The sequence below is a fragment of the Chlorocebus sabaeus genome, chromosome 1 (assembly GCF_047675955.1).
Source record: "Chlorocebus sabaeus isolate Y175 chromosome 1, mChlSab1.0.hap1, whole genome shotgun sequence".
NCBI classification, from domain to species: Eukaryota; Metazoa; Chordata; class Mammalia; order Primates; family Cercopithecidae; genus Chlorocebus; species Chlorocebus sabaeus.
This window is the reverse complement of record NC_132904.1, coordinates 14,420,118-14,440,371: the sequence shown is the minus strand read 5'-3', so window position 1 is coordinate 14,440,371 and position 20,254 is coordinate 14,420,118. Positions and strand designations below refer to the sequence as shown.

The window sequence follows — 20,254 nt, the reverse complement described above, 5'->3', positions numbered from 1 at the left end:
ATAAATGCTGGCAGATGACAAAACCCTCCTAGGTAAAGGCAAGATTTTATGACTCCTTCAGCAGGCAGAATGATTTATGTGATTGTGTCAGTTGTCCTTGCTCCGTAAGTCCTACAGAGGAAATACAGGAAGGAAGATTAATGTTACAAACGCAATAGATGTGTGTTGCAGCAAACCTGCCCTCTGCTTCAGAAGAAAGCAATATCTCTAGCTTCCAAGCTGTCCTCTTTACAAACACCCTTGAAAAGATAGGAGCAAAAGCTGTCAATGTCTCTGCTCCTAAGACATGCAGAAATGGGAGAGGTCATGAAGAATTTTCTCCCAACCAGAATGAGCAGAATGTCATAATGTATTGGATGTAAAGTGCGAGGGGAAAAGATGCTTAAGAATAACTCCAAGAGTTTTTATTTGAAGAGGTGAAAAGATGGAGTTGCCATCAACTTAATTGAGAAAGACTACAGGTGAAGTAGGCTGAGTGGAGAGGGTGGATAAGGAGTTTAATCTGAGACATAAGGAGTTTGAGATGGCTATTGGGTGGAACCCAAGACTTATCAAACAGGTCATTAGATACGTATGTCTTGAGTTTGGAAAAGAGATTTAGTACTAATATGAATGTATTAGTCATTGCCAAGTAGATTGATTTTAAAGCCTTGGGACCAGATGTGATTACCAGGGAGTAAGTGTGGATACAAATGAGGGCCAATGATTGAACTCTAAAGTGATGAAAATTAAGAAATTGGGGAGAAAAGAAGGGTCCACAGAGAAGAGTAAGAAGTAACCGGTGAAGTTAAAGGAAAACCAAGAGAGTGTGCTATCTTGGAAACCAAGTGAAGAAAGTCCATTAAAGAATGATCTATTAAGAACAGAAGCTATAATTAACCAATAGATTTAATAACATAGAGATCACTGACAACTTTTTAAAAATGTTTCAGTAGAATGGTAGCAACAAAAACCCAGTTACATAAGATTAGGAGGAGGATTGGAGATAGCATTTGTAGATAATCCTTTCAATGAATTTTGCTACAAAGTGTTTTTTTAAATTATTATTGTACTTTAAGTTCTCGGGTACATGTGCACAACGTGCAGGTTTATTACATATGTATACATGTGCCATGTTGCTGTGCTGTACCCATTAACTCATATTTACATTAGGTATATCTCCTAATGCTATCCCTTTCCCCTCCTCTGACCCCACAAAAGGCCGTGGTGTGTGATGTTCCCCTTCCTGTGTCCAAGTGTTTTCATTGTTCAGTTCCCACCTATGAATGAGAACACGTGGTGTTTAGTTTTCTGTTCTTGCGATTGAACTCATCCTTTTTTATGACTGCATAGTATTCCATGGTGTATATGTGCCACATATTCTTAATCCAGTCTGTCATTGGTGGACATTTGGGTTGGTTCCAAGTCTTTGCTATTGTGAATTGTGCCGCAATAAACATACATGTGCATGTGTCTTTACAGAAGCATGATTTACTATCCTTTGGGTATATACCCAGTAATGGGATGGATGGGTCAAATGGTATTTCTAGCTCTAGATCCTTGAGGAATCACCACACTGTCTTCCAGAATGGTAGAACTAGTTTACAGTCCCACCAACAGTGTAAAAGTGTTCCTATTTCTCCATATCCTCTCCAGCACCTGTTGTTTCCTGACTTTTTAATAATTGCCATTCTAACTGGTGTGAGATGGTATCTCATTGTGGTTTTTATTTACATTTCTCTGATGGCCAGTGATGATGAGCATTTTTTCATGTGTCTGTTGGCTGCATAAATGTCTTCTTTTGAGAAGTGTCTGTTCATGTCCTTTGCCCACCTTTTTATGGGGTTGTTTGTTTTTTACTTGTAAATTTATTTGAGTTCTTTGTAGGTTCTGGATATTAGCCCTTTGTCAGATGAATAGATTGCAAAAATTTTCTTCCATTCTGTAGGTTGCCTGTGCACTCTGATGGTGGGCAAAAACTGGAAGTATTCCCCTTGAAAACTGGCACAAGACAGGGATGCCCTCGCTCACCATTCCTATTCAACATAGTGTTGGAAGTTCTGACCAGGACAATCAGGCAAGATAAAGAAATAAAGGGTATTCAATTAGGAAAAAAGGAAGTCAAATTGTCCCTGTTTGCAGATGACATGATTGTATATTTAGAAAATCCCATTGTCTCAGCCCCAAATCTCATTAAGCTGATAAGCAACTTAGGCAAAGTCTCAGGATACAAAATCAATGTGCAAAAGTCACTAGCATTCTTATACACCAATAACAGACAAAGAGCCAAATCATGAGTGAACTCCCATTCACAATTGCTTCAAAGAGAATAAAATACCTAGGAATCCAACTTACAAGGGATGTGAAGGACCTCTTCAAGGAGAACAACGAACCACTGCTCAATGAAATAAAAGAGGACACAAACAAATGGAAGAACATTCCATGCTCATGGATAGGAAGAATCAATATCGTGAAAATGGCCATACTACCCAAGGTAATTTATAGATTCAATGCCATCCCCATTAAGCTATCAGTGACTTTCTTCACAGGATTGGAAAAATCTACTTTAAAGTTCATATGGAAACAAAAAATGGCCCATATTGCAAAGACAGTCCTAAGCCAAAAGAACAATACTGGAGGCATCACCATACCTGACTTCAAACTATACTACAAGGCTACAGTAACCAAAACAGCATGGTACTGGTACCAAAACAGAGATATAGACCAATGGAACAGAACAGAGCCCTCAGAAATAATACCACACATCTACAACCATTTGATCTTTGACAAACTTGACAAAAACAAGAAATGGGGAAAGGATTCCCTATTTAACAAATGGTGCTGGGAAAACTGGCTAGCCATAAGTAGAAAGCTGAAACTGGATCCCTTCCTTACACTTTATACAAAATTAAATCAAGATGGATTAAAGACTTAAATGTTAGACCTAAAACCATAAAAACCCTAGAAGAAAACCTAGGTGATACCATTCAGGACATAGGCATGGGCAAGGACTTCATGTCTAAAACACCAAAAGCAATGGCAACAAAAGCCAAAATTGACAAATGGGATCTAATTACACTTAAGAGTTTCTGCAGAGCAGAAGAATTTTGCTACAAAGTGTTAAAGGAAACTAAATATGGTCTGAGAAGGACTCTGTACTTCTACATTTGAGTCCTTGTGGGTGAAGTGTAACCTAACTTAATATACAAAATTAAAAACCTAATTTCAGAGCGTGAACCTGTAACAATACTTGAATGTTGGCCAATCCCAGCAGCCTTACATCACCACTTATAGACTGCTGATGTTCAAACAGTGTTTAAATAAGGCAAACACCCAGTCAACAGCAATCTCACTGTTTCTGTAACTCATTTCCGGTTCTTGGATGTCACTTTAACTTTTCTTCTCTATAAATTTGTTTTGACCGCAAGGCACAGCTGGAACCTCTGTTAATCTGCTGTGATTCTGAAGGCTGCTGGATAGACGAATTGTTCATCGCTCAAACTTCTTTAAATTTAGTTCAGCTGAAGTTTTTATTTTATCAGATTGTGTCAGAAGCAGGATCTGAAGTGGAGCTTCCAGTATCCCCAGGAGCACTGAGTAAACACGGAAGGTACCTACAGGATACACTTGTGTCCATTGATCTCTCAGAGCTGCTGAGAATCAAAGGTAAGCGCTCTCTTGCATTTTGGAGTTTCACACATTTGTGTTTTGAGCTCTCTGAGTTTCCTTCAGCAAATCTGTGATCCAAACTGGGTTTGGAGTTGCCACAGAAAATGGACTGGGTCTAGCAATGAATTTGATCTGGGAATTAACTGGCTTGGATCCACTTAGAGGCCACTAACAGCTGACTGGGTCAGAAAAGAAGTGGTAGTAAGCAGTAATGTTGCAGAAGTCATAAAATTTGGCTTTGGAAAATTCACAGGGATTTTTGTGTTCTACCCATTTGTTTCATTTTTCTTGTGCACCTAGGTAGGAAAATTCATTGGCTAAGTTAATCAAAACAATCTGAGAGTAAAGCCAGTATTTTGGGTGAAAATGGAGTCCTTAATTTCTGAAAAACTGAGTTCCTTCTGGCTTATACATTAGGCCTGGGAAGTAGCAAAGCCTTACAGAAATGGCAAAATCTTACTAAAGATAACTTAGAGTGGAACATTCCAAATGAAAAAAAGAAATGCATTGAACTACATTTAAAAATGAGGGCTCTCAGTAAGTCCCTTTTGTCTAAGAACCGTTTTGGCACTATGGGATGTCAACTGTTATGCTCTTTGGCATATTTGTAAGATTTCTGAATGTTAATTCAACAGAAGTTTACAGACACATTTCAAAATTTTTCCATCTTTTTTTCTTATTTTTGTAATGAAACTGGGACAAATTTCAAAATGGTTATAAATCTGAAATATTTGACCCTAAGGAATTAAAGAAAATATTTGGCAACTTCTGCTCTGAGGTTTCCAGTCACAACTGTTCTTAGATATTTTCTATTCCAGAAGAAAGAAGACTTCTCGGGCATCTGATGATCAAAATACAAGGAAGAGTTATGATGGTGGCGGTGGTGGACTGTTCTGCTACAGGCATTTGAGAAGCTCACAGAGCTCTGAATATTCACTTTTAATTTATTCCACCATGGAAGAAAGGCATGGGTTTTGGAGCCATTCATATATGGTTTCAAAATCTGACTCTGGCATTTATCCTTCTAAGAACTTGAGAAGTTTATTTAGTCTCTCTAAGTTTTGGTGTATCAAAAATGAAGATGATATTAACAATACCTACATCATGAGTGTTACTTGAATGGAGATGTGTAAAGTGAATTTTAAATTCATTTGGTCCTTTAACATTTTCCCTTCACTTCTTTTCAGAGTTTTTTCTTGGAGGGCTCAGGGACTGAAGCATCCCACAAAATGATTCTACTGGATAATTCCGAGCAGCTGCTCGCCCTATTCGAATCTTTAGCAAGGAGCATTCCTGAGTCCCTGAAGGTGAAGGAACAGTGGGAGGTCGGGGTAAGGGAGTAGGGGTGTTGAGGATAAGAAAATAGGCTCGTGATTCTGGTCCTTCCTGATTTTGTGCAGAGGGTTGGAGCTGGGAAACAGGATGGGGTTGGGGACAAAGGAGGCATGTTAAGAGCTGCTGCGTCTCCTTGGGAACAGGCAGCTAGGCCCACTCTGCAGGTTTTGTCCCTCATTTGGAGTGGCGGTGGAAAATGGTGGCTACGAACATAGGTTTGGGGCCAGATTCAACAAATATGCATTGCAAGGTTGCCATTTTTTAGTCGGATATCATTGTGTCTGTTTCTTTAGCTTTCTGTGCGTTTATCTTTGGTCTTTTCATTAATAAAATGGGAATAATATCAGCACCTACCTCTTAAAGTTGTTGTGGACACTGAATGAATCCATACAATATAAGTGCTAAGAACACTACCAAGTGCCCAGCTAGTGCACAGTAGCTCTTTGATATCACAAGGACACCTACCTGTGAGTTCTGCCTGCTTGCTGGTGACTTCACTTCCATCAATATGGTCCTGGAGATGCTGCTCATCTCACCATCACTGTCCCTTGGCCTTTGTTTCCAATAGTGTTCCTTGGCCTTTTTTTTCTTTTACTCTTCACATCCAGATCCCCACCTCTGGGGATCTCCACCTCTCCTAGTCCTTCCCATCCCTCCTTCAGGTGTACGGCTCTGTGTATCACATCAATCACGGGAACCCCTTCAACATGGAGGTGCTGGTGGACTCCTGGCCTGAGTATCAGATGGTTATTATCCGGCCTCAAAAACAGGTAGGCACACAGACAAGGACTGGTAAAGGCAGGCAGGCCCAAAGGGCCTGAGGAACTGACCAGTTCAGACACAAGGGCTGCTTTTATAGGGTGAAAGAAAATGTATTTTAAAACACTTCTTCAGTACTTGGCACCTTGCATGAGTGCCATGTGTTCCTACCCTTCCTGTAAAGCATAAGACTCATCTGGGAAATGGGGTGGAGGGGGAAGGGGAGGAAAAAGACAAGGTTGACACTCCCAGATTAAGGGCCCTTTGAGGTGGCAGGAGTCACCTGCAGGGGCTGAAAGAGGCCAATTTACAGGGAAGGTTGGGTGTCTGAGATATCAGAACAGTGACTTAGAAACAAAAACCAAAGCAGAAGTCTACCAGTAAAAATTATCTCTCAGGGCCAGGCATGGTGAATTATACCTATAATTCCATCACTTTGGGAGGCCCAGTCAGGAGGATCACTTGAGGCCAAGAGTTTGAGACCAGCCTGTGCAACATAGTGAGACCTCATCTCTACAAAAAGTAAACAAAATTAGCAGAACGTGGTGGTGAATGCCTATTCTCCTAGCTACTAAGGAGGCTGAGGTGGGAGAATGGATTAAGCCCCAGAAGATCAAGGACACAGTGAGCCAAGATCACACCACTGTACTCCATTCTGGGCAAAAGAGTGAGATCCTGTCTTTAAAAAAAAAAAGTTACTTCTCAGGAAACAGGGAAGGGACTCATAATTACCGTGTGTCAACTATGTGGAAGCACTTCTCTTGATAGTGAATGTCATCATCGGAACTATCTTACGAGGGGAGCATTAAATCTCAAATTTAGAGATAAGGAAACGACACTGTCGTTTATAAAGTCGCATAGCTGCTGGATTCGTGATGTTAAAGCATTGCCCAATCTGAATTCAAGTTTAGTGGACTCTGTCACTTTTATTAGCTATATAACCATAGGCCCTTCTCTGAGTTTCATCATTTGTTAACATGGGAAAAATAAGAGGAAGTTCTTCAGAAGATTGCAAAAGGTTTAAATGAGACACTGTACATCAAAGACTTAGTACGTAGCATATAATTGTAAATAGTATCTACCATAATTAGCCATTATTGGCTGAGCATATACAAGGAATAAATGATTAAGCTGAAATAGTAACACAAACCTAGGTGTATTTCTTTCCTAAATACTTCCCCTTTGTGTATGTGTGTTTCATGCACATCTGGTTAGTGAACTGAAAAGCCTCATGGCCAGCCCATCTTCATGTGGATATAGATGCTGAATCCCCAAATAATAATAAGCCACTCCAAGTCAAGACTAGTTTGCAAACTGGGTCAGGATTGGGAGGCAGAAAGTGACGAAGTGTTCCTAGCTTGTGGAACAAAGGGGTAAACGGGGTGGGAACCAGGTTGAGCTGAACACCTTCCCTAGGGATGTCCTTTTGATCTCCTGGCTTCCTGCTTAGTTTATTAAATTCGTTGGTCCAGTTTCTTCAAAGTGTGAGATGCTAAATAACTGTAGGAGGTCAAACAGTTCTTTTTACTTCAGTGACTTTGTATTTATTATGTGCTTTTTAGCAACATAACTATAGCATCAAACTATAACTTTCATGCATTGCTTTGAAAAAGGCTAGTTTTTACAAAGTGAGTCAATAAACAAAAATATTAAGATACAAAAGTTCCACGGCACACATATATGACCAAAAAAATTGAAAGAATGAAATATGCTGTGATTTGTTTGGAAATACATTTGGAAATACATTCACCTAGTCTTATTCCATGCAGGAGATGGAATGTAGGAGAATTTATCTAGAAAAAAATTATTTTTTTCTTCATTGTTTTTTAATCATAAGATAATATATGCTGATTATAAAAGTGGAAAAATCCAAATGATTTTGAGAAGTTAATAACCTCTCAGCTCCCTTCCACTCCCATCCTCCTTCCCTACCCCTTGGGGTAATCAGTTTCCTCTCCCATATTAACACACAAAGCAATACTCACTGATGAATTCTTCTGTCATCACTTTTTAATTTGCCCTGTAACTTATGGATATCCTTTTGCATGAAGCAATACAGCACCAATGTATTTGTTTTAAAAACTGGTATTCTATAGAGTCAACACAATGCTATTTAGTCAATCATTCTCCTGCTGTTGGGTTCAAATTGTTCATAGTTCTTTGCCACTACAAAGACTGCTCCCATAAACATTCTTGTATTCATGTCTTTACATCCTAGAAACTTTTAAAATACAATTGATTTCCAAAAGGGATGTCGCCAAATTAGAGTTTATTTTATCATAAGTAGGCACTGCCAGATTACCTTTCCAAAGGATTCCACAATTTAATTTCTATTAGCAATGTGTGCAAGAATTGTTTCCCCACATTCTCACCAGCACTGAATGTTATCCCTCTTTTAATATATACCACACTGGTGGGTGAAAACGGCAACTTATTGTAGATTTAATTTCCATTTTCCTGACTAGTGATATTCAACATACTATATTTTCTTTTTTTGTTATTATACTTTAAGTTCAAGGGTATATGTGCACAATGTGCAGGTTTGTTACATATGTATACGTGTGCCATGTTGGTGTGGTGCACCCTTTAACTCGTCATTTACATTAGATATATCTCGTAATGCTATCCCTCCCCACTTTGCCCACCCCACGATATTCCCCGGTGTGTGATGTTCCCCACCCTGTGTCCAGGTATTCTCATTGTTCAATTCCCACCTATGAGTGAGAACATGCAGTGTTTGGTTTTCTGTCCCTGCCATAGTTTGCTGAGAATGACGGTTTCCAGCTTCATCCATGTCCCTACAAAGGACAAGAACTCATCCTTTTTTTATGACTGCATAGTATTCCATGGTGTATATGTGCCACATTTTCTTAATCCAGTTTATCACTGATGGACATTTGGGTTGGTTCCAAGTCTTTGCTATTGTGAATAGTGCTGCAATAAACACACGTGTGCATGTGTCTTTATAGCAGCATGATTTACAATCCTTTGGGTATATACCCAGTAATGGGATTGCTAGGTCAAATGGTATTTCTAGTTCTAGATCCTTGAGGAATCGCCACACTGTCTTCCACAATGGTTGAACTAGTTTACACTTCCACCAACAGTGTAAAAGCAATCCTATTTCTCCACATCCTCTCCAGCACCTGTTGTTTCCTGACTTTTTAATGATCGCCATTCTGACTGGTGTGAGATGGTATCTCATTGTGGTTTTGATTTGCATTTCTCTGATGGCGAGTGATAATGAGCATTTTTTCGTGTGTCTGTTGGCTGCATAAATGTCTTCTGATTTTTCCAGTTCCCCACCACCTGTGCCAACTAACTACTGCAATTGTGATTGGTATTGGAGGAGTTTTTTTAGGCAATTGTGGAGGGATTAATATTTTTTGTGATACTAAATCTTTTCATCTAGATATATGGTCTCTTTTTCACTTTTTTCAGCTTCTGTTCTATGTCATCTAGTAAAATGTAAGTGTTTTCCTGTGGTCAACTATCTGATTTTCCATTAAGATTACCCTGCAGTATTTTATACTATTTGTTAAGACTACTGAATTATTTTTCCTTTTCTATTTTAGAGCATTATTATTTTGTTATTGATTTTTATTTGCATCCTTGATTTCCAAATATGTCACCCTATTCTTTAATCTCCTGTTTGTTTGTGTAAGGTGTTATTTGATTTTGTTTTATGTCGAAGTCTCTTGGATTTTCTAAATGCATAATACTATAATCTACAAACAAGGTAATTTGCTCCTTCATTGCCAATATTTGTATAGGTTTTTAGATTCTTGCCTTATTGCATAATGTACAATTTAAGAAAACAATACCAACTAACAATAATAATAATAGTTCTCTCCTTGTCTCATTCCTGATTTTAATGAAATAGCTGTAACAACTTACATTTGGAATTACATTTGATTCTGCCTTTACAGGTTTAGAGCATTTTCCTGTTCTTCCTACTTTCATAGAACATATATTTAGAATGGAGGGTACATTTTATGTTCTTTCATTTTTGTCTTTTCTTTTTGGCAATTTATATACTCATGTAATTTTTCCTCCTTTAATTTATTACACTGAAAGATCTTCCAGTCGAAGCCGTACTGGCCTTTCTAAAACAAACTGTTCATGTTCACATTCTTTTGATACAGTACTGAATATTTTATTAGTAAACAAACAAACAGGGGATTAAAGAATAGTGTCACATATTTGGAAATCAAGAATGCAAATAAAAATCAATAACAAAACAATAATACTCTAAAATAGAATTTTTGCATCTGTAGTCATAAGGAAATATGGTTAATAGCTCTCTTTTTGTTATTTCTTTACCAGATTTGGCATTAGGATCTTTTCATCTGTTACCAAAATCTACTATTAAAATTATGTGTTTGTTTTTCACTTATGTAGAATTTAAATGTAAAATAATCTGATTTTGGCTACTTTTTATTTTTTAATTTCATCTTCCCTCTCCGATATAGAGGGTACATGTGCAGATTTGTTACATGGGAATATTGTGAATATTGGGTCTTGGAGTACAAAGAGATACCATCATGCTGGTAGTGAGCATAGTACCCAACAGGTAGTTTTCTAACCCAGCACCTTTCCTTCCACCTTCTAGTGGTCCACAGTGTCTACTATTATTCCCACATGTGTGTCCATGTGTGCTCAATACTTAACTCCCAGTTATAGGTGAGAAAATGTGATATTTGGTTTTCTGTTCCAGCATTAATTTTCTTAGGATTATTGTACTGTGGAAAATAGTCTGGAAATTTCTTAGAGAACTTAAAACAAAGTTACCATTTGACCCAGCAATTCCATTACTAGGTAAATACCAAAAAGAAAATGATTCATTCCACCAAAATGACACATGCATTTGCATGTTCATTGCTGCGCTGTTCACAATAGCAAAGACATGGAATCAACCCAGGTGCCCATCAATGGTAGATTGGGTAAAGAAAACTGGTACATATATTCCTATGGAATATTATGTAGCGATAAAAGAGAAAAAAAACATGCCCTTTGTAGCAACATGGATAGAGCTGGAGGCCATAATCCTTATCCACTTTTTAAATGGTAGACGTTTAATATAATTTCTGATTTTCCTATTAGTTTGTTGAGGTTTTCTATTTTTTTGAAGGTCATTTTGATAGTTTATCCTCAAGGGATAACATCCATTTTTTTTTTTTTTATCAGTAAATATGTTGTCCTGGAGTAGCATATAATCTTCTATTATAATTATTTTGTTCTTTTCTCTGTTTCTGTTCTCATGTCTCATACTCTATTCTTTTTTTTTTTTTTTTTGCTTTTTTCTCTTTCTCTCGTATCTCCTTTATAAGCCTTACAAGAAATTTATCTCTCTCATCTTCTATCTCTCTTTTTGCCATCTAAAAAAGAAACTTTTGGCTTTATATATCCTTTGAACTATGACTTGTTCTCCACTTCATTATATATAGCTTTCATTTTTATAAATTGTTCCATTTGTTTTTTTCTAGTTTACTTTGATATTCTTTTTATAATGCCTTGAATATTTACTGGGCTGTTTTTGGTCATTCTTTTAAAATTGGGTCTTTTAAAACATCTACTCTTTCAAATTTGCTGAGGTTTTAGTTTTGGCCATATTCAGGAACTTACATTTATAAAAGCACTCTCAAATTCTTGAAGGTTTCTAAAATTAGTTACACTATTTTCTCTTTTACTCTTTAACTATACAATTTCCAACATAATATTAATATACTCACTGCTAAAACTCTCACACTTATTGTTTATATCTCCAGTGAGAAACAGATATCATCTTCACATGAAGTTTGTGGCTTGCCAGAAAGGGATCACAAGTCTCTTTCTTTCAAACCCAAGAGTCTAACACCATATAAATTACCCAACGTGCTAACAAAAATTCAGTTACTTCACTCTACTTTGTGGGCTTTTGGCTGTAAAGCCAGTGTCACTCTTCGAATAGGCTGATATCGTGTAGCCTTGGGGAAAGGCAATGTCTCATTAATGCTTACATTCACTAAAATATCTTGCCCAAGCCCTGGACACTGTAGATTCTAGGACACTATAGATTCTAGGTGTCCAGTGAAACAGTAGACACTAAAACTTAGAGAAATCATGGTTACATTTATTCTGATCCAAGTTTAAGGACTTAATCCTAGCAACAAAGACTCACTACAACCCAGAATGTGTCTCACAGGAGGTTATGTGGGGCATTATATATGTGTGTGTGTGTGGGGGGGGGGGTGTGTGTGTGTGTATGTGTATGTATGTGTGTGTGTGTATATATGTGTGTGTGTGTGTGTATGTATGAGTGTGTGTGTATATATGTGTGTGTGTGTGTGTGTGTGTGTGTGTGTATATAACAGAAGGATGGATACATGTGGCCCAGGAGGTGACAGAAGCAGGGAGAGAAGCAATTGTTGCAATCTTCTGAATTTGCTGGGTACTTGGTGACGCTATATGTAAAATAAGTTAAGGGTGCAGTTGAGTGGGTAGAGAGAAAGGTGAGGCATCTTAAGGCCTGATGGAGGGTGACTGATTTCATCCTGTCTTTGTTCTGTATCTAATAAACAGGTTTATAACTATTACCTCTCAGTGTTAAGTATTTAACAAACTCCAGTTACACAGGTAAGAGGTCAGCAGTAGCTTATAGGTCTAGGTTTTATTATCCGTGTGCCCAACTGCAGCCATCATGGGCCAGTGTCAAAATTTTCTTTTGAATTTTCATTTTTCTGATAATTGCAATCAGTGAGAGGTGAAGAAATAGTTCAAGGGAATGATCTGAACTTTCACCATCCTATACAGGAGATGACTGATGACATGGATTCATACACAAATGTATATCGTATATTCTCCAAAGACCCTCAAAAATCACAAGAAGTTTTGAAAAATTGTGAGATCATCAACTGGAAACAGAGACTCCGAATCCAAGGTAACGAGTCCGGAACAAATGGGAAAGCAGCAGTGCTTCTCAAATTGTGTCTTCAACTAATACCATTAGTATCCCCTGAGAGCTCATTAGAAATGTAAATTCATAGAAACTCTGGGAGCTGGGAGAGGTAGAGCAATCTGTGGTGTGACAAGGACTCCGTCTGATTATGGTGTAAACTCAAGTCTGAGAACGACTAAGCACTGAGCTATTAATCAGGTGGGAGCAGTGTAAGTAGAGAACTCCATATCTGACAAGATTGTTTTCTTGCCTTTCTTCCCAGGTCTTCAAGAAAGTTTAGGTGAGGGGATAACAGCAGCTGCATTTTCAAAGTCAGTGAAGGTAGAGCATTCGACAGCAGTCCTCTTGGTTACGGAAGATATTCTGAAGCTCAATGCCTCCAATAAAAGCAAGTTTGGAAGCTGGGCTGAGACAGGCCACCCAGATGATGACTTTGAAAGGTACAAAAACATATGCTAATCATTTATAATTGCTATTCCTTGTACATTTTTCTAATTCACATACTTCAGTTTTGGAATGAAGAGAGGATGAATTCATTCCTAGGGATGAATAAAGGTTGTCAAAGGTCAAAATATGCAACTTTGCACTGGTGGGTCTTTAAAGAAAAAGAGGGCCTGGGATCCCAAGATTGGGATGGCACCCAGAAATTACAGGAGTGGGGTCAAAGCTTTTGTCTTTCTTTATGTTTTCTATAGGGAAACTCCCAACTTTAAGTATGGCCAACTGGATGTATCTTATTCTGGGCTGGTAAATGACAACTGGAAGCTAGGGAAGAATGAGAGGAGCCTGCGCTACATCAAGCGCTGCATAGGAGCCCTGCCAGCAGCCTGTATGCTGGGACCAGAGGGGGCCCCAGTCGCATGGATAACCATGGACCCTTCTTGTGAAGTAGGAATGGCCTACAGTGTGGAAAAATACCGAAAGACAGGCAAAATGGCACAGGTGATGGTGCGATACAAGAAGTATCTGCTTCAGAAGAATATTCCATTTTACATCTCTGTGCTGGAAGAAAATGAACGCTCCCGCAGCTCTGTGAAGGCGGCAGGTTTCTTTGAGGCCTCCTGTGAGTGGCACCAATGGACCTGCTACCCACAGAATCTAGTTCCATTTTAGACAATGAAGCTGCTTAGCAATTTGGGCAAGCCATCTCTTAATATTAAAGCAGACACCACAGAATAGCTTTCTTCACTTACAAATGTCGATTGGGCATTTGTGATACGGCAGGAACTCTTTCTCACGTGGAGACTTGATGTTAAAAGACACAGCCATGCTCTTGAGGAGCTTACAATCCAGGCTGGAGGCAGGGGAGTGTATAGTCTTTAAATATGCTTAAGTGTTGTAGGGAAGGACCGAGTTACCAGTAAACATGTAACTAGAAAGCCAGGCTCAGTTCTTACCTCTGGGAATCAGAACTCTTTATGAAACTTGGTTGATAGAATCTACTATCTGGAAGATAAATAAAGAACTTTAATAAAATTGTCAACAGAATATACCTAATTTATATGGATACTTTATTGGAAATAAATACCACTGCTATGTATGGATTTATGGCGCAATGGCGACACTGAAGAATGGAATCCATCTCTTAGTTTAGTGACTAGCAAGGTATCAAAGGTGAAGCCTCAGACAAATGGCCTTCCTAGGCTACCTTTCATAATTGTTATGCAGAATAGGATCTCCAGAGAATCAAGTGGGCTGGCCTTGAGGCCTCTGCTCTGGAAATGGTATTTGTTTTGCCTCCTTTCTCCTACTCTTTCTCATTTCCTCGTCATTAGTGAAGCATGGCACAGGACAAGGTGTTGCCTGTGAGTCCAGTTATAAGTTCAGCTTTTAGTGTTTGCAGCACTAATATCTTAAGGGGTCATGAGCATTCTGGGGAGAAGTGACCACTAAAGTGAAGACTGGAGAGTAAGAGTGAGCCAGATAAAAAAATCAGAAAAATCCAGATGATGGAAAGGACATGTGCCATGCACTATCATAATAACTTTCTAATTGAACACTTATATTATAATGTCTGAATCCCTGATTTCAAAAAAAAAAAAAAAAATGCACTTCATGAAAAAACCGTGGCCTCATTTGGCTCTGCTCTCCCACCCTGACATTGGAACTTGGATTACTGTGAATATTGCAGCTATAGCAAAAAGAAAAAAAAAATGGCATTTTTATTCTTTCTGATAGTCTAGAATTTAAAAAAAATAAAGAAATTTTACTAGAATTGGCTTTTGGAGTAAAGTCTACCAGTATTAACCAACAACTATCCTCATATCTCCATAAAAAATAAATGTCCACAAAATTGAATGTGTATACTTGATGCGATTTAGAAGTGTGTAATTCCAGCACCTAAAGAATTGTGTAGGTCATGGAGCTTTTAGAAAACTCCAATTCATCTTGGAAGGCTGTGGTAGATCTGTTATAGCTTAGTATGAATCAATCCAATCAGATTTTTAAACTCCTAAGACCTGGCTGAAATGTTACACTGACTGAAATGAAAGCATGGTCTGAGAAAGAGAGGAAACATATCATTTGGGATTTCTAAAGGTGGAAAATTCTGACAAGAAAAACTAAACTCAGGAACTTGGGTAATATAAAAACTGCTATATTTTGGCACTCAAGAGGCAAAAGCTAATACAGATGACGAAAGAACGCAAAGCAAATAAAATTTGCCGATTTCAAAATGATGCCTCTGGCATGTCCTGTATCCAGAAGAGGATGTTCATTCAGAGTCTGGGGCTCAGGTCATCTTAGTACAGCCCAGTTGGCAGCTTCCCTCCTCTGTCTCTTCCCTGAATGCAAGCCAGCTTCCCTTATCTAGCCCTTCATATCCTGTTAAGATAGTGATTCCTAAACCTTATCATGCACTTGGATTGAAACAACAAGTAAGTGTGGGAAAGAGGAAAGAGGAGTTCTAAAATATGGCACAAATAAATCCAAAATTATTAATAAACACACTAAAAAAGAATGGAGTAATGTTCCTATAAAAATATAAGAGTTTCATACTGAGTTAAAAACAAAGTTCAAGAAGCATGCATTAATCAGCTCTGGCTGTCATAACAAAATTTCATAGACAGAGTGGCTTACACAACAGAAATTGATTTCTCACTCTTCTGGAAACTGGGAAGCGATATGACAAGGCTCTAGTGAGGTAAGTTGCCTTCTGAGTCCTCTTCTCTCAGCTTGTTGATAGCTGCCAGCTCTCTGTGTCCTCACATGATGCAGACAGAGGAGAGCTCAGACTCTCTTCCTTTTCTTAGAAAGACTTAATTCCATCATGGGGGCTCCACCCTCATGATTTAATCTAAACCCAATTACTTCTCAAAGGCCCACCTCCAAGGGCATTGGGAGTTGGGTCTTCAACATATGAATTTGGGGGTCACTGTCAGTACCTAAGAAAGCATATCTCAAATAAACAACACACAAGGGTTCACAGAAAGGAAAAGGATATACTAAATGAATGTGAAACTGAAAAGTAAAGCTATACCATCAATACTAGGCAAAATAGAACGTAAGATGAACATCTGATAAATACAGAATTCTCCCACAACATAGATCATGAATCTGCCTCACAACACAACGCAAGTACAAAATATATATGGCAAAAGCTGACAGACATACAAAAAGAAAAATGCAAATCCACAGTCTCAGTGGGAGAACTCAAAAAACTTCCCTCAGAAAGCAACAGATTATGCAGACTAAAAATAAAGACAATTTGAAAAAATGCCATCCCAACTTGATATTTCTGGTGATGTTGGGGTTATCTGTTTATTGTGTATTTGAGAACTTTTATTCATCTGTTTGTCAAACTGACCAGCAGGTGGTGATGAGGAGGGAAACACTCCATCAGGAGAGTGCTGGCAACTTGTCTCTAGGTCTAGAGACTCCTGGCCCCTCTCATGGTCATCGCCTATCAGAAGCAAGCACTGCCGATACAGGGGCTGAAAAGAAATTATTAAGCAGTCAGTGTGGGTAAGGGAGTCCTCGGGAAGGTTTTTCTTTTAATAAAAAAGCAGCACCCATATAATTTCTTTTCTAACAAAAATCAGCCTGAAAAATCAAGCAAAAGTAAATGTCGGCACGTATAAATAGAAAAGGGATACCTGGAAGCCACGCATACTCAACATGGAGGTTTCCTCTTCCTTTTTTTCTTTTTCTTTTTTTTGTTTGTTTTGTTTTGTTTTGTTTTGTTTCAGTTGGAATCTCACTCTGTAGCCCAGGATGGAGTGCAGTGGTACGTTCTCAGCTCACTTCAACCTCCGCCTCCCAGGTTCAAGCAATTCTCTGCCTCAGCCTCCTGAGTAACTGAGATTACAAGAGCCCACCACCACGCATGGCTAATTTTTGTTTATTTGTTTGTTTGTAGAGGCGGGGTTCACCATCTTGGCCAGGCTGGTCTTGAACTCCTGACCTCTCTTGATCCAGTGTCCTTGTTCTCTGTTAAGTGCTAGGATTATAGGCATGAGTTACCACACCTGGCCTCCTATTCCCTTTTCTTTGTCTTCACATGTGCAGGCAACATGGCACAGGCCAGGTAGAGGCCCCATCTGCATACTAAAGATTAGTGTGGGATGGCCAGCCTCTAAATGCATCACATAAAGTGTACACCTGATCCAACCAATCCTCTCAGCCCTATGTAAATCAGACACTGCCTCCTCAAGCTGCTCTATAAAACCAACCACAACTAACCCCAAACCCAGAAACCTGCTTAGACACCCTTCCAATGCACAAGGAAACTCTCTCTTCTTTCTTTTGCCTATTAAACTTTCACTCTTAAACACATTCCTTTTGTGTCCATATCTTCAATTTCCATAGTGTGAGACAACAAACCACTGGCATTTCCCCAAACGATGCCGCTTCACTGTCATCTCAAGCCCAAGTGCCAAAACGACCACTTTAGCCTGATGAATGCCACGGCTGCCACCATGCTGCTTAGGACAAGCAAGGACACAAAGATAGAGTGGGGATAGGTTCATTAGAGAGGCCACAATAAAAGCACATCCAGGCAACTTTCCATTTTTTTAACTTCTATCGTTTTCAAAGTCTAAGGTGTTTTTTATTGTTGTTGTTTTGCTTTTATTTTTGTTTAAACAGTTTCTATTTCTGGCCAAAGGAGTGCTCTTTGGTTTCCTACTATGACATATTTATTGTTTGTTCTAAAGTCTTTTCCATGATTTCATATAGGAAATAAGAAGACAGACATGTATTTGCTCAACACATCGATCCCCTCTCCACCTAGAATTCTCTTTACTCTTTCTCCCAGGAAGATTCCACCCCACCTGTTATGCCAGTTTCCTCATATTTGCCTCACACAGTTGCCCTTGTAGGCAGATGAACCTGGGCTAGTTCTACTTAACTATGGACACCAACTCCTCTCAATTAACATCTGAATCTTGGGGTTTGCACATGAATCTTCCCTTGATACAGAAAACAGTCTTTCCTCTTACCTTCACTAAATGCATCCACTTGGAAGAATGGACAGCACTAAAATTCCACAGATTTCAAAACCAAACCTGTTGTGCCTTTCTAGAGTCCTTGGAATGAAGATGAGAAAATAGGTTAGAAGGGATATTTTCTCCTTCATTCCTCACCCTGGAGGACCTTCTATTTTTAAAGGGATACACTGGGGACAGTACAAAAGAAACTCTTGCAAATCAAGTTTTGCCATGCCATCACGAGAAGGATAACCTGTGTGACCAGGGGTGAAATTTTTAAATTTCTGTAATGATGTCCAGGGTCACCCCTGTGGATAACAAAAATATTTAAAAACCTGTAGGGATGTCAACCGTTCAGAACCATGTCTATTCGTAAGGACCTACCAAGGCCTAGAGATCATAGCACCTCCCTAGCAGCCTACAGGCATTCTCCAAAGGCTTCCACCTGTCCCACCCAACACACACACACACACACACACACACACCCTGGTGCTAAACTTTGGCCCTAGATCACACCTAACTTTGTTATAAATCTTGATCTCCCTGTGCCCCAAAACTCATGTGTTATAGGGCCTTGGTAATCCCTTTGTAAGCATACTCCCTGACTTCTTAAAAACTATTTATGAGACATATATCTAAAGTAAAACTTTATATTTCAGGCCAGATCAACACTCTTCTTTCTAAAACTACAAACACTGAACTTCTTTATTGCTGGGAAAATATATTGAAAAGGAATTATTATGCTTGTATAGCAATAGATTATCTATGGAAAAGTACTGAATGTCTTGAGAATGAGTGAAAATTGTTTCCCCTATATACACTTTTTTCTTTTGAAAACTACATCCTGTGTATATTCCAAAGATAATGTTTTTCAAAAGAGGAAATTACCTCCACTATGGACTCTTATTAATTTGCTTATCCATCAAGTTCTCTTATTAACTGATTTATCCATCATAATCCCTCACTAACTTTTTATTCACTCACTAGTATTTGTTTCTAGTGCTCATAATTGAACACAAATTTGTTTACTATTATATATAGCACAGCAGTCTGAGATTGAACTGCAAGGTGGCAGTGAGGCTGGGGGAGGATTATCCACCATTGCTGAGGCTTGAGGAGGTAAACAAAGCAGCAGGGAAGCTCAAACTGGGTGGAGCCCACCGCAGCTCCAGGAGGCCTGCCTGCCTCTGTAGACTCCACTTCTGGGGGCAAGGCATAGCTGAACAAAAGGCAGCAGAAACTTCTGCAGACTTAAACTTCCCAGAGTGACAGCTTTGAAGAGAGTAGTGGTTCTCCCAGCACAGAGTTTCAGATCTGAGAATGGACAGACTGCCTCCTCAAGTGGGTCCCCGACCCCCAAGTGCCTTAACTGGGAGACACCTCCCAGTAGGGGCCGACTGAAACCTCATACAGCTGGGTGCCCCTCTGAGACAAAGTTTCCAAAGGAAGGATCAGGCAGCAACAGTTGTTTTTCTGCAGTATTTGCTGTTCTGCAGCCTCTGCTGGTGATACCCAGGCAAACGGAGTCTGAAGTGGACCTCCAGCAAACTCCAACAGACATACAGCTGAGGGTCCTGACTGTTAGAAGGAAAACTAACAGACAGATAGGACATCCAACCAAAATCCCATCTGTACATCACCATCATCAAAGACCAAAGGAAGGTAAAACCACAAAGATGGGGAGAAACCAGAGCAGAAAAGCTGAAAATTCTAAAAACGAGAGGACCTCTTCTGGTTCAAAAAGACGCAGCTCCTTGCCAGCAACAGAACAAAGCAAGATGGAAAATGACTTTGACGAGTTGACAGAAGTAGGCTTCAGATGATCGGTAATAACAAACTTCTCCGCGCTAAAGGAGGATGTTTGAACCCATCACAAAGAAGCTAAAATCCTTGAAAAAAGATTAGATGAATGGATATCTAGAATAAACAGTGTAGAGAAGACCTTCAATGACCTGATGGAGCTGAAAACCATGGCACGAGAACTATGTGATGCATGCAGAAGTTTCAGTAGCTGATTCGATCAACTGGAAGAAAGAGTATCAGTTATTGAAGATCAAGTGAATGAAATGAAACAAGAAGAGAAGTTTAGAGAAAAAAGAGCACAAAGAAATGAACAAAGCCTCCAAGAAATATGGGGCTATGTGGGAAG

The 20,254-nt window shown here is 39.0% G+C and overlaps 1 protein-coding gene and 2 long non-coding RNA genes across 3 annotated transcripts in view; 1 reads left to right on the top strand and 2 right to left on the bottom strand.

The window, feature by feature from the left end:
* Positions 1 to 20,254, bottom strand: part of LOC140711819 (uncharacterized) — a 130,681-nt gene that overhangs the window by 57,077 nt on the left and 53,350 nt on the right. The gene's annotated exons all lie outside the window — the stretch shown is intronic.
* Positions 4,732 to 14,083, top strand: LOC103235029 (glycine N-acyltransferase-like protein 1). The gene is made up of 5 exons (XM_007997534.3): positions 4,732 to 4,955; positions 5,646 to 5,753; positions 12,535 to 12,661; positions 12,942 to 13,119; positions 13,375 to 14,083. Exons 1-5 carry the CDS (start codon positions 4,878 to 4,880, stop codon positions 13,790 to 13,792), a joined length of 909 nt encoding a protein of 302 aa, XP_007995725.3. The 5' UTR covers positions 4,732 to 4,877; the 3' UTR covers positions 13,793 to 14,083.
* Positions 7,264 to 14,126, bottom strand: LOC103235036 (uncharacterized). Its single transcript, XR_005240596.2, has 2 exons — positions 14,077 to 14,126; positions 7,264 to 13,218 (listed from the first exon to the last, which is right to left on the bottom strand). It is a non-coding gene; the product is annotated as an uncharacterized lncRNA (long non-coding RNA).

Excerpts from the sequence above, each read along its gene's own strand:
- LOC103235029 (XM_007997534.3), top strand. The coding sequence starts at position 4,878 with ATGATTCTACTGGATAATTCCGAGCAGCTGCTCGCCCTATTCGAATCT. Across the intron at positions 4,956-5,645 it reads GCATTCCTGAGTCCCTGAAG|GTGTACGGCTCTGTGTATCA; the intron begins GTGAAGGAACAG and ends TCCCTCCTTCAG. Across the intron at positions 13,120-13,374 it reads CCAGATGATGACTTTGAAAG|GGAAACTCCCAACTTTAAGT; the intron begins GTACAAAAACAT and ends TGTTTTCTATAG.